Raw genomic sequence first — 12,372 nt, 5'->3', positions numbered from 1 at the left:
ACATAATAAAGTTATGACAGACACGATCCTCCAAAAGGTTATGTTTTGCTGTGTATTTATTCCTTCGCAAATATGCGCATCTAGGGAACAGGTGATTAGGGGAGGGGAAAGGGTCCCAGGATGGGGTTGTAGGTTTGTCACACATCTTGTTTTGGTCTACCGACTCCTCAACAGCCCTCCTAGCGGTGAAATAGCAGTCATTCCTTTTGGTTTATGATCTATCATTTTTACACGTTAGTTATGAATGTGCTTTATTCATAAACTAATCTCTTTTTTCCCTTGGCTGCATGTTTAACATGTTCTGTGTGTTAGTTCTTATCCCACATAAAGAGGAAACTATGGAGAGAGTAGCATTTTACTTACATGCTGACATTAGTCTACTCCGTTTCCTCTTATCTTCACAGAGATAAGAGGAATTATACATTTTATGTAATAAAGTGTAAAATTCTAATGTGATAAAATATGAAAAATCCTCTGGATTGTCAATACCTCTGCCACTCACTTCAAGAGCTGCAGATGTACATGTTGAAATCTGCAATTTGTTTTCTTAAGTGGGTTAAGAATTTGCATAAAAGGGAGTCTAAATATCAACCAACCTTCAGGTTGATGTTTGCTCCGTGGGCCAGCAGCAGCTCCTGGCACAGCACACCTTGGCGGGAAGAAGAGGCAAAGTGTAGCGCAGAAAACCCTCTCTCGTTCACCTGAAGTAAAGCAACAAACAATTAAAGGGAAACAAGCCGAGTAACACAGCAGCTTCTATTGGAGCCAGAGTCATAGACGCTCACTTGATTTACGCTGGCTCCTGCTTCAATGAGCTCACCAACCACCACGTCCTGTCCATTGTAGCTGGCCAAATGGAGTGGCGTGTTGCCATAGGCATTAGCCTCATTCACCTGAGCCCAGAGGAAACATCGCCTTTTACAAATCAATACTTTTTAAAAGTATGTATAGTGTATTTTAATTGGAACAATCTTTTAATTAAAAATAAATAACATTAATAAATTTGTGAGCACTAACATGGACACCCTGGTTTAACAGGTAATGCACTGTGCTGCTCATGCCACTGGAGGAAGCTGCATGAAGTGGCGTGTAGGCCTTCTTGTCCTTAGAGTCCACCTCAGCTCCGCTGCCCACCAGTAACTTAACAACCTCCAGGTGACCTGATGGAAGATGAAACAAAAAATGACAGGGGTGACAAATCTTTTTAAATAAAATGTAATTTAGATCCTAATGGACTGCTTCTCCTTTTATAATCTCACCCATGTAAGCTGCCCAATGGATGGCCCTCCTGTCATTCCTGTCAAACGCATTAACGTTGGCTCCTCTGGACAGCAGGAACTTCACCATCTGACGAACATTTCTTTAAAATTAGTAAGTAGACAACTACAGAACTAAATTACAGAAATGATGTGTTTACATTCTGATAAAAACATGTCATACCTAAACAGAAAAGAAAAATCTTCATGCAGTACCTGTAAATCTGATCCTGGTACTTGTTTTAGATAAAGACTTGGTGGTAGTAACTGTTCAAATAAATAGGAAGGCAAATATTGCAGAATACATTCGTTACCACTAAGATTTTTAACTCTATGGATTGACAGGCAGAACTGGTTACAGGCAGAGTTACCAGTGTTTGGATTTCCACCAAAAGCTTATAGGCTTTTTACTAAACGAAATTTAGAAATCACATCTTAAGGTCATTTATGCACAAAGGAAGTCAAATAACCCAAAAGGTCAGGCGAAATGGACCGAAAGACAATGAACTCTTGTTCTCTGGTCTTATGAGTACACATGTCCGCTGGTCTATGGGGGAAAAAGAAATTATTGGGTCTTTTTTGCAAAAGTGCATCAGTTAGAATTCCTCTTAATGTTAAAAAGGTTAATTTATACGGAAAGTGGGTATAAAACATTATGGTTTATTTCCCCCATATGGTTTTGATTGTGTTTGGCATTTAGTTGAGGAATAAAGCCTGTGTTATTTTTTTGTTTTTTATTTTTTTTGTGCCTGCTTAAAAAAGGGTTCAGAAAAAGTATTATTCGGTACTTCTTTAAAAAAATAAAAATAAAGGAAAGTTTGCTTTCTTGTTTGTCTGTATTAGGTAAAGCTAACTAACCTCTACATGGCCTCCGAAGGCAGCATGGTGCAGCGCAGTGCGCCCACACCGGTCGGTAACATTGATGTTGCTCAGCAGTGGGACCAAAGCCTCGGCGCAGCGGACCGACTTGTTGCTTGCTGCTACATGAAGCGGCGTCTGCCAGTTCTTGTCCCGGGCATTTACGTCTGCATTGTGCTTCAGCAACGTGGTAACCGCATCCTGAGGATAAGGGGATCACATGTCAGGTTCTGTGATGGTCTAACAGGTTTGGAGGTGGCTGGGTCATGCTTAGAAATTCTTTCCTATTCTTGGTGGGCTGTAATGCTTAGAATAGAACAAAGAAAGTGAACGCATACAGGAAAGGCTGCATTAGCGTGGCACGTAGCCAAGGATGAAGATAATGGGGATTTATCTAGAGAAACAAAGTCTTATCCAGATACTTAAATCCATCAAAATGTAGTAGGTGCCTATGTAAGTATCCTACATTTGTATTTAATTTACATAATTTACCACTTCATTGTGTCTCCTACAGGAGGTTCAATTTTACAGTTTAATCAGCGAAAACATTAGATGACGACAACTTACAAGTCAAAATATTACCACTGTGGAAAAACTTTAACCAAAACATGCATGAGCAGGTGAGTGTTTAACATGTTACCTCACTGCAAGAAGCCACAGCTCGGTGCAGAGGGGTCCACCAGTCTGCATCTTTGGCATTAACTCTGGCTCCTTAAATAAGAGAGCAGATGAGGGTGAAAAATAATTTTAAAAATATATATTTTAAGACCCAATTTTTATCTTCTTTAATAAAAAAAATAAAAAAAAGTTTATTACAGAGCATAAAATAACAGCAAACAAATTAGATTTACAAAGACAGCTAGTATATCTTCTAGGTAGAGTGAGCCAGCAGTCCTTGGAGAGTGAAAAAATTTTAGATGATCCTTTTTGGCATAGCTTGGGAAGGGGGTTAAAATAGCCCTGAAGCTGCACCTGTCACTGGCTCTTCACATCATTGAGAAACACTCCGCAGACACACTAACACATTCACTCCTGTGCTACGCAGCCCCTCCTCATCATGAGTGATCACTTGCAAATGACTGATAGTCAGCAGTACCAGTTACTATGAGAAAGTTATATGTTGATGATGTGATGATGATAATGATGATGATGACAGTGGAATTAAAGAATATGGAATTTATGTGAATGACTAAGATAAAATAAAATCTTTAAGGGAAATAAACAATGTCTAGCAATGGCAAAAAAACAACAACTATTGGATTACTTTTCTTTTGACCCAAATAGATTTTCCTAGATTTCTACTAATAAAAGTAACATGACCTACTAAGTCTTGTAAAGGAAAACTTTCTGCTTTTGTTTCCCTGAAATGGGTTTATATAAATGGAAAAACCTTTCTCATTCTGTCAACTAACATCTATTATTATAAAATATATTTTATTGACACAGTGGGTAGCGCTGCTGCCTTGCAGCGAGAAGGTTTTGAATGCGATTCCCAGCTCGGGGTTTTTCTGCATGGAGTTTGCATGTTCTTCCTGAGAATGGGTGGGTTCTCTCCGAGTGTTCCAGCTTCCTCCCACAGTCCAAAAAACCCCCCAACACACGACTGTTAGGTTAAGTGTTTTTTCTAAATTGTGCTTAGGTGTGAGTGAGTGTGTGTGAATGGCTCTTTGTCCTATGTGTCTCTGTGTTGCCTGGCGATGGACTGGCGACCTGTCTAGGATGTACCCCGCCTCTCGCCTGTAGACGGCTGGAGAAAGGCACCCGCTTGGGATAAGCGTGACAGAAAATGGATGGATGGATGGATGGATGGATGGATGGATGGATGGATGGATGGATGGATGGATGGATGGATGGNACCTTTCTCATTCTGTCAACTAACATCTATTATTATAAAATATATTTTATTGACACAGTGGGTAGCGCTGCTGCCTTGCAGCGAGAAGGTTTTGAGTGCGATTCCCAGCTCTCGGTTTTTCTGCATGGAGTTTGCATGTTCTTCCTGAGAATGCGTGGGTTCTCTCCGAGTGTTCCGGCTTCCTCCCACAGTCCAAAAAAAACCCAAAACACGACTGTTAGGTTAAGCGGTTTTTCTAAATTGTGCTTAGGTGTGAGTGAGTGTGTGTGTGTGTGTGTGTGAATGGCTCTTTGTCCTATGTGTCTCTGTGTTGTGGATTGGCGACCTGTCTAGGATGTACCCCCCCTGTAGACAGCACCCGCTTGGGATAAGCGTGACAGAAAATGGACGGACGGACGGACGGACGGACGGACGGACGTTTTATTGGTGTTTCATGATTTGGATCAACCCAAAATAAACTTCAAATGAAAAATATTTAATATCCTTTTACAAAAAACAGAAATCTAAAAGGTAGTTTTTCACTAACCATCCATAGAACACAGCAAACCAGAGAATGAAGATGCTCTGTTTAGTTGGGACTGAACTTCACCTTTAAGGCACATCAGCAAAGGTCACAAAAGAGGAGGAGCATCACCATAAACATAAAAACTTTATAGTTTTCTTTTATGCCATGATCATAATTTTTGGACATTGGGAAGTATATAACAGCTGAAATAATATCTGATTAAATAAGATATTTTACCACCCCTACAGGGGAGGGCAATAAACATCTTAAAGTATCAGAAACATAAATTCCCAGCGGGCTCGGAATAGAATTTAACTATAGAATCACAACATAGTTAAACATGGTAATGGCGTGTAGTAGCATCATGCTTTACCAGTACATCCTCTTAGCAGAGACGGGGAAGATGGCTTAAAGGGGATGGGAGGTGCTGAAAAAACTAGCAAGAAACAGCTGCAAAGATTTAAGTGGGGAGGAGGTTTACCAGGCTGCAGAACAATAACCAGAAGTTAGATTAAATGACATCTAAGCCTAAGAAGGGTCCATTTAAAGTCCAATCCATTTCCAAATGGGACTTTCCAAATGCCAGGACTTGATAACGGATGTGTACAGATTTTATCAATAAAATCTTGAACTCCACTTATTTTGCAAAGAAGGCTGTTTAAAAATGTAATCCTAATAAAATACATGAAAGTTTGCGGTCTGTGAATTATTAAGATACTTTAAAAAAGGAACAAACATTTAATAAAAAATTTTAAAAAATTAGACAGAAATGGTAAAACATTTATCAGAATGACCACTGAAAGTGTGACCGGCTGAGATAAAGAAGAAGAATAGGTACCACTGTTCAAAAGTGTATGAATTCTTTAAAATCACAGCTAAAAAAGGTAAATAGAGTCAATCTAGAAAACCACGGCTGTGATGTTTACCTGAAAGGATGAGCAGCTCAATGATCTCAGCGTCTCCCAGGTATGCTGCAGCATGAAGTGGAGTCCGCTTCCCATTGTCCTGGGGTGAAATTACAAGATGAAATGTGATCAAGATAAATATCTAAAGCATAAAAATTACAATCTCCTCATTTTTCATTCCGACATAGAGCTAAATCTATAGAGCTTACACTGCTGCAGACCACGCTCTATAGAGTTAAATCTATAGAGCTTACACTGCTGCAGACCACCGGAAACATGAGAATGGAGCCACAAGGAGAAAAATCTCATCTTCGGTTTTATTTTGATCTTTGCTCTATCAAGTCAACACAGCCTGCTGTGTTGACTTGATAGAGCAACCATCATTGTAACCATCATCATCATAACCCCCCCTCTCTCTCTTTCAGTGCAGGAGAGAGCAATCAGCAAAGTGGGGCAATAACAGATCACATGACTGCAAGAGGTCTGGGCCAGTGCTGCTGACTCTGGAGGGCTCTGTGTGATGACAGCAGCAGTAAATACCCACAGAAGGAGAGGGTGCAGGAACAGGAAATGGGAAATAATGGGGTGTAAACAGAGAGAATGGAAACACTAGGAGAGTGAAGGTAAAAGAGGGATATCAGGTGAAGGTCATGCCCTTGTGTTTGGCGAGCCTGAGACATCTTTGAGATGCAAAATCCCTAAAGCAGAGCTCTCTGCAAAATCCAGTTAATTCCAATTTTAAAATGTCTGTTAATTATCAGGGAGAAGATTTTAACTTGCCTGAATGTTGACATCCTCTTTCTTGAAGATAAAAGAGCGAACTTCATCTGGGTCCACATTAAAGATGGCTCTTAACAGAGACGGCTTGAGAGAAACAAAACAGAAACCTTTCATTTTAAATGCAGACCTTTTCAATCTTTGGTGACATGAGAGTTAAAGATGGGGCAGTTTACACTAAAGCTATAATCCTAGGCTAGGGGAAAGCCATAGCCATACTGGACTGTACATCACCCCTTTGTGACTGCTGCAGGATCCAACAAATGAAAACAAAAAGATTCTTTTTTTAAAGGTATAGTCGTTAGACGCTGTGAGGCATAAAGCTGCACTAACTTGACATGTTAAACCAGAGGAGCAAACTAAATGTAAATGTTATGTAAAACGTCTGCTTAATATGAAAAAATGACAGCCCAACAGACTTTAGACTGCGTTAACAGACTAGAAAAGAGGAAGCCAAAAGTGTGCAGAGACAGACAGAGCAAATATAATTCACCATCAGTTTATGAAGGGCACATATAAGTGCTGACTTGGATGCGATAGCATGCAACTTCTTAGTAAACAGCATTTCCCTGCAGCCATGTAAAGACTGCAGATCATTAAATTAACCCATAGACTCACTTAAACATAAAAGTAAAGCATTAATATTCAACTTTATAGACAATATGGGGAAAATACTAATGCAAAAAGACATAAAGAAATTGAAATGCAAGAAAAAGCAGATTTAATGATACAGTTTTTAGGCTCCGACCTCACATCTAAAGGAAAAACTTTAACATGTTTTACTGGGATTTATTTTGATAGGCCAAAAAAGTGGTGGATAATTATAGCTTGGACTCCTTAATAAAACCCACTGCATACAATCACCTCTGAAAGTCACCTAACTGATAAGAAGAGTCCACTTGTGTGTAATTTCATCCCAGAACAATAACAGGTGTTCTGCGCTGGCCTCAGAAGCTTGTTAGAGAACATTAGAGAACCTGGCTGATGGATAGATTATGCCACAACTGCAAACCTACAAAGATAAAGCCTTAGAAGAAATGACTTAAGCTGACAGGCTTTGAAAAGAAAGCAATAATGAGGGAAGCAGCCAGGAGTTACTAAACCTTCATGGGGGAGAGCCAAGAGGAGAGCCATTATTGGAAGAGAGATTCAAAGAGGTCCTGTTTACATATGTCACATAGGAGGAACTCCAGCAACACACCTATGCAAACAAACCTGCTCCGACATAAAGTATGGCAGCATCATGCTGGGCTGCTACTTTTTTTAGCAGGGACCGATAAACTGTTCACAGTTGAACAGATAATGAATGGAGGACACAGCGTAACGCTGGTTGAAAAAAAATAACTCACACTGAGCCTCACTCCAGCCAAACTTTTCCATAAACATCATCAACAGTTAGGTGTTAATAATGTGCTGTCTACAGATGATCTCCACTGCCTTAGACAGAGGTTTAGACACATGTGTAAAGATTACAACCAAGGATCTAAATCTCTAAATATTGGAAAATATCAGGAAATACTTAGCTTTATTTTTTTAGTAAAAGTTGACTGATGAGGGGGCCTGAATGCGGAACACATCTCTTTTTTAACTGTGCAACACTTCTAAATTCATTTAAGGCGTACCTTCAACCAGTCTGTGTTAGTTTCTCCATTTAAGTAAATTAAAGTTTAGAGATGTGACAAAATGTAAAAGAAAAGAAGAGACACAAACAGTTTTGCACAAAACTCTGAATTAGAAAGTATAGTAATTTTTTTTCTTCCAAAAACTGGTCTTTTTCAACAGAAGTAATTACCCTATTTATGATGAATTTCATTTTCAAAATGTCATAAATTCAGTGGGAATTCCTCAAATGTCCCTACTTTTCTAAACCAACACCCAGCTATGTCAGCATCTGTCTGCTGCTGACCGATTACAGCTAAAGCAACGGCAGACAGGCTGTTCTATGATGACCCAGAGCTCAAATCTTTCCATTGGAGAGTACATCTTTTCTACCTCCTCCTTCTCTCGCTGGATAGTTCAAAGAGCAGCGATGACAACATGAAAAGGTTATTTGCTTACTTTCACCAATAGCCTTGCCCTTTATACACATAGCCCAGGAAGCTATAAAGACAAGGCTTTGCTGATTAGCTTTACGAACCAATGTTGTTCTCATGGGCCACGAATATAGTTGTGCTATTTTAGTGCTGGATGACAGGTGCTGGCGGTCCATTGTAGTTTTATGCAAAGGGACGGGAAAGTATGAACTTCAGAGTTGCAAATTAACTGCACTGGTCTGCACTATAAACTGCAGATGCAGCTAATATGCTGTAAAACCTACACATGCAAAAAATAAATAAAAGAAGCCCCCATCTCACCTTGTCATCCTGAGCTGCAGCCGTTTGAGAGTCTGGATGAGACCTCTGCTCAGGAGATGGTTTAAGCCGAGGAGGTGGGGATGAAGGAGAGGGCTCGTCCTCCTCCACCTCCTCCAGCACCACAATACATACACGGCTAGCCCGTTCTGACCGCATCAGGGACAAACGCACTCTCGCTCTCTCGCACACATAAATACGCAGTGTTCTTTCTTCTTATACGTGTGTGCAATCCCATCGCACAGAGGTCAGCAATAAATCCCATAAAAAGTAGTTTCCACATAAAAAAACACAACACATCTTCATGGGAAATCCAACAACAAAATCCAGCTCTGTCCTCTATCTGTCAGTGTCGCTTTGCAGCCAGTCCCCTGTCCTCCTCCTCCTCCTCTAACCCACACTCACTCTGTCTGTGAGCAGCACCGGAGAAGACAGCAGGGAATTCCTCTGCGTATGGTGGTGCTGGTAGGAAGCATGAATGCGGCAGAATGAGTCTGGGCTGCCTAGCAGCACGCAGGGAGTACCATATCCTCAGTGCTGAACTGCAGCAAAAAACACACAGACCCAGAGATCAGGAGAAACAGGGCAATACCACCGGGTGTTATGAGTGGGAACGCATCGCTCAGTTCAGTCAGACTGCTGAAGCCAGCTCTTTCAAAAGAGAGGGAGAAGGGAGGGCAGGGGGAGGGGAATGAAAGAGTTGGAGAAAAACGAAAGACGGAGAAAGGGAGATAATCGTAGACAGGTGCTCAAGCCCTGCAAAACACATAAATGTAAGGATGACAGCAGTAGATAGTAGGGGGCGACAACTAAACACGAAGGTATTCAGCTGCAGTTTCTCTGGTTTGCCAAAATAAAATAAAATCCCCAAAATTTCTTTTGTTTATTAGCCAACAGGTAAACAAAGTTAACCCCTCTAATCTCAACCCTGATCCAAAAAGGCCTCAAAGGAACAAAATAGCTTCATAAAGCTTAAAGAAAACAGAAAACAGGTCAAAAATGAAGTGATAGAAAATTCAGAGCTGAACAACCAGTCATTTTCCACAAATGTAACTTAAAAGGAAGAGCAGCAAAATATAAACCAAGTAGGACACACTGCAAAGTGAAATAGGTGCTCAAGTCATAACGAAAATATAAAAAAAAAAAAAGGAAACAAAAGTAAAAGTCAAAAGTGACTTTCATAAACTAAGTGATCCAAAAAGCCAACTGCAGCTCTGGAAACCTCAGATCTAGTATACCATACCATAAAAATTTATTTCTAGAGCACTTTAAAAACAACACAGAAGCTCTACAAATCTTGCACAGAACACAATCCAAGCACAAAACCATGTGTATATATCTTCTCTAAGACAACCGGGTCGCCGGCGACCTGGTGGATGGGATATTAACTAAGAATGCATCTGCAGAATACATGTAAAATGTTTTACAGTTTAGACATGTTAGACATCATTGGAAAGCTTAGATTCTCAACAATTCAACCACCAAGATCATTTTATGGACACGGGAGCACCAAAGCGGATTTAGTACAAATATAGTAGCATTTCAAAATGTAAACAAACAAAGCAGCCACAGCTACATACCTTTGAAGGCATCCAGAAGCCGTTTTATAAAATATAAATCCATCTTCAATTGTTTATACTCCATTCATCCATAAGGGTCCTCCGATTAAAAGTAATTATTAGTAATAAAAGTGTTCCATGATGAGCAAATTGTCTATAACGTCCGGTTGTTGACATCAGAAAGGTTAGCTGGTCATAGCTTATTCTCAGCATCTTGCTAATATTTACTTCTAATACTTATTTCCTTGGTTGTTAGCCCGCAATGTTTGGTATGGTTCTTTACATCGTCTTCTTGTCTACAAGACAAGTGTCCGCATATTTTTATGAAGCCGAAAAGAGCGAGATATATTCCCCGAAATCTCACCTCCGGTTCACTTCCTGTCAGCCAGTGATGAGCGATATGACACATTATTATTCTCTGCTGTTATTGGTTAAGACCACGTAGGGTGTTGGGCTCTGTAGCCACTGAAATAAGCTTTGAACTAGCCCAAATGTGTGTAATTTATTTAAAGGGGTACCGCATTACAGGCTTGTGTTAGAGAGAAACACAGACACCAGCGGGTGGAGCCATTGCATGCCGCTGCAAGATGACACCAAAAGTTCAAAACCCCACAGCTCTGGAACTTTTATAGCTAGAGGTCTGAAATTTTCTGCATTTGTGGTTAACATGACGTAGAACTAATTTAATACAATGGGACCTGTCTTTTCTCAAGAATGTCTTTATTATCGCTGTTCAAATAAGGCCCATAATTTCCGGGAATAAAAAAAACAACTTTGAGTCATGTTTGAACTGATGCAGCTTGGTCTGTGTTCTACTCACCCAATTCTAAGGGTGTTAGCTTTCAAATAATGTATTGCCCATGTAATTTGAGCTTAGAGTTCTAAGTTATTTGCTTTTCCATTTGGGTATGCAAAATAGGCAAGAATTTCCAAAAATGTGGTGGATTTTAAGAGAATATAAATAATACCATAATAACAAGAAAAAAGAAACCAGATAAAAACTGATCCTATTTCCATATGACTGAAGCTAGATAACTTAATTAATGCAATAACTTAAACTTTAATCATCAATAAAAAAAAAAAAAGTAAAAATAAAAAATTGCAATTATAATTAATTTATTATACATTAATCATGTCTTATGTCTCTGGTACAGGGGCAATGAAAGGGGCCAGGAACAGTTCTACAGGGGCATGGTCCCCATTGGCCCCTGTCTAGAACCAGCTGTAGCTATCATTGTAGCAGTGAAGTAACTTTTTTAATAGTTAGCACAGTTAAAAAGATTAACTATTTATCGTCTCTTTTATGATCACTGCAATAAATCCCAGTAAATATGTTGATTAAAGTCCACACCCGGATGCCTTTCCGATTGTCATTTTTGAAAATATTGACAACCATACATTCCCTTTCCACTACTGTATCATTTAGCTCCACCTGGCATTGCTCTAGTACATAAAATCTCTCCTCAAATAAAATATATTTAGTAGTTGCAAGATGAAAGGGGGCGTAAAAACAACCACATTTCAACTGTAACAACCATTATATTTTAAAGTCAAGCAACCAGTATGTTTTAGGGAGTGATATGAGCGTAAAAAAAATTCCAACTAGATCACATGACTCATCTGACTCTAGTTTTATGGATTTAGTGCCAAACCAGCATGAATCAAGCGCTTGTTATTGCACATTAGAGTCAAATACAAAGCAGTTAAAGGCTTTTTATTCTTCAGCTGGATGCAGCTATGGCTTTTAAAAAGCCATAACTGCCACTGCATGTTTTGGTTTTTGTAGTTATAAAACAATGTTTTGTTTTTCAACAAGATTAAAGAAATATACATTGCCTTACAGAGTGATAGAAGTTTTGAGTAATAACGGGTGTTCGTCTCTGCTTGGTTCAGTATCCTGTTTGGTGTATCTGTGGCACAACTTCAAATGTCCCCATCTCATTATGAAACTGGAACAAATGGGCTTTGCCAGGGAATGAGGGTAGCTAACAAGACCAGTCTGTGTGTTCATGACTGTGAGTGTGTGTGTCTCAGTCTCCTTCACATTCAGCCAAGATCCTAAAAGGAGCAATCTTGCCAGGCCACACAACCCCATTAACTCAGAGGGAGGGACAACGCAGACGAGCGCAAAGGAGAGAGCAAGTTGGACAGGAGTGGGGTTTTCTTGTAGGGCAAAATTTTTGCCTTCGATAGCCTCCTAATTATAAACAAAGCCTGTTTTACGCTGTTCAAGCTGATGGAATATATTATTATTGACAGCATAATGCCCTTTATCAATCAAAGCCAAGGCGATCAAGCTGTTAACA

At 39.7% G+C, this 12,372-nt stretch overlaps 1 protein-coding gene across 2 annotated transcripts in view; it reads right to left on the bottom strand.

The window, feature by feature from the left end:
- The window catches only part of LOC107085877 (serine/threonine-protein phosphatase 6 regulatory ankyrin repeat subunit A-like), an 18,910-nt gene extending 9,759 nt beyond the window's left edge, over positions 1 to 9,151 (bottom strand). Inside the window, exons 1-10 of one of the 2 annotated variants that reach the window (XM_015376500.1) lie at positions 8,511 to 9,151; positions 6,160 to 6,243; positions 5,401 to 5,479; positions 2,755 to 2,825; positions 2,115 to 2,315; positions 1,473 to 1,523; positions 1,260 to 1,347; positions 1,018 to 1,160; positions 786 to 893; positions 597 to 701 (exon numbers count right to left, since the gene is read on the bottom strand). In XM_015376500.1, the coding sequence (XP_015231986.1) occupies positions 597 to 701; positions 786 to 893; positions 1,018 to 1,160; positions 1,260 to 1,347; positions 1,473 to 1,523; positions 2,115 to 2,315; positions 2,755 to 2,825; positions 5,401 to 5,479; positions 6,160 to 6,243; positions 8,511 to 8,666 (1,086 nt within the window). In that variant the 5' untranslated portion in view covers positions 8,667 to 9,151. The remainder of the gene's footprint in view (positions 1 to 596; positions 702 to 785; positions 894 to 1,017; positions 1,161 to 1,259; positions 1,348 to 1,472; positions 1,524 to 2,114; positions 2,316 to 2,754; positions 2,826 to 5,400; positions 5,480 to 6,159; positions 6,244 to 8,510) is intronic. The other variant, XM_015376501.1, reaches the window with a different exon arrangement.
- Between the last annotated feature and the right edge of the window lie 3,221 nt (positions 9,152 to 12,372).

This window comes from Cyprinodon variegatus, unplaced genomic scaffold (genome assembly GCF_000732505.1).
Source record: "Cyprinodon variegatus isolate N-32 unplaced genomic scaffold, C_variegatus-1.0 Scaffold135, whole genome shotgun sequence".
Lineage (NCBI taxonomy): Eukaryota > Metazoa > Chordata > Actinopteri > Cyprinodontiformes > Cyprinodontidae > Cyprinodon > Cyprinodon variegatus.
Note: the sequence above shows the minus strand (reverse complement) of the source record. Positions and strands in the feature narration are given on the sequence as shown.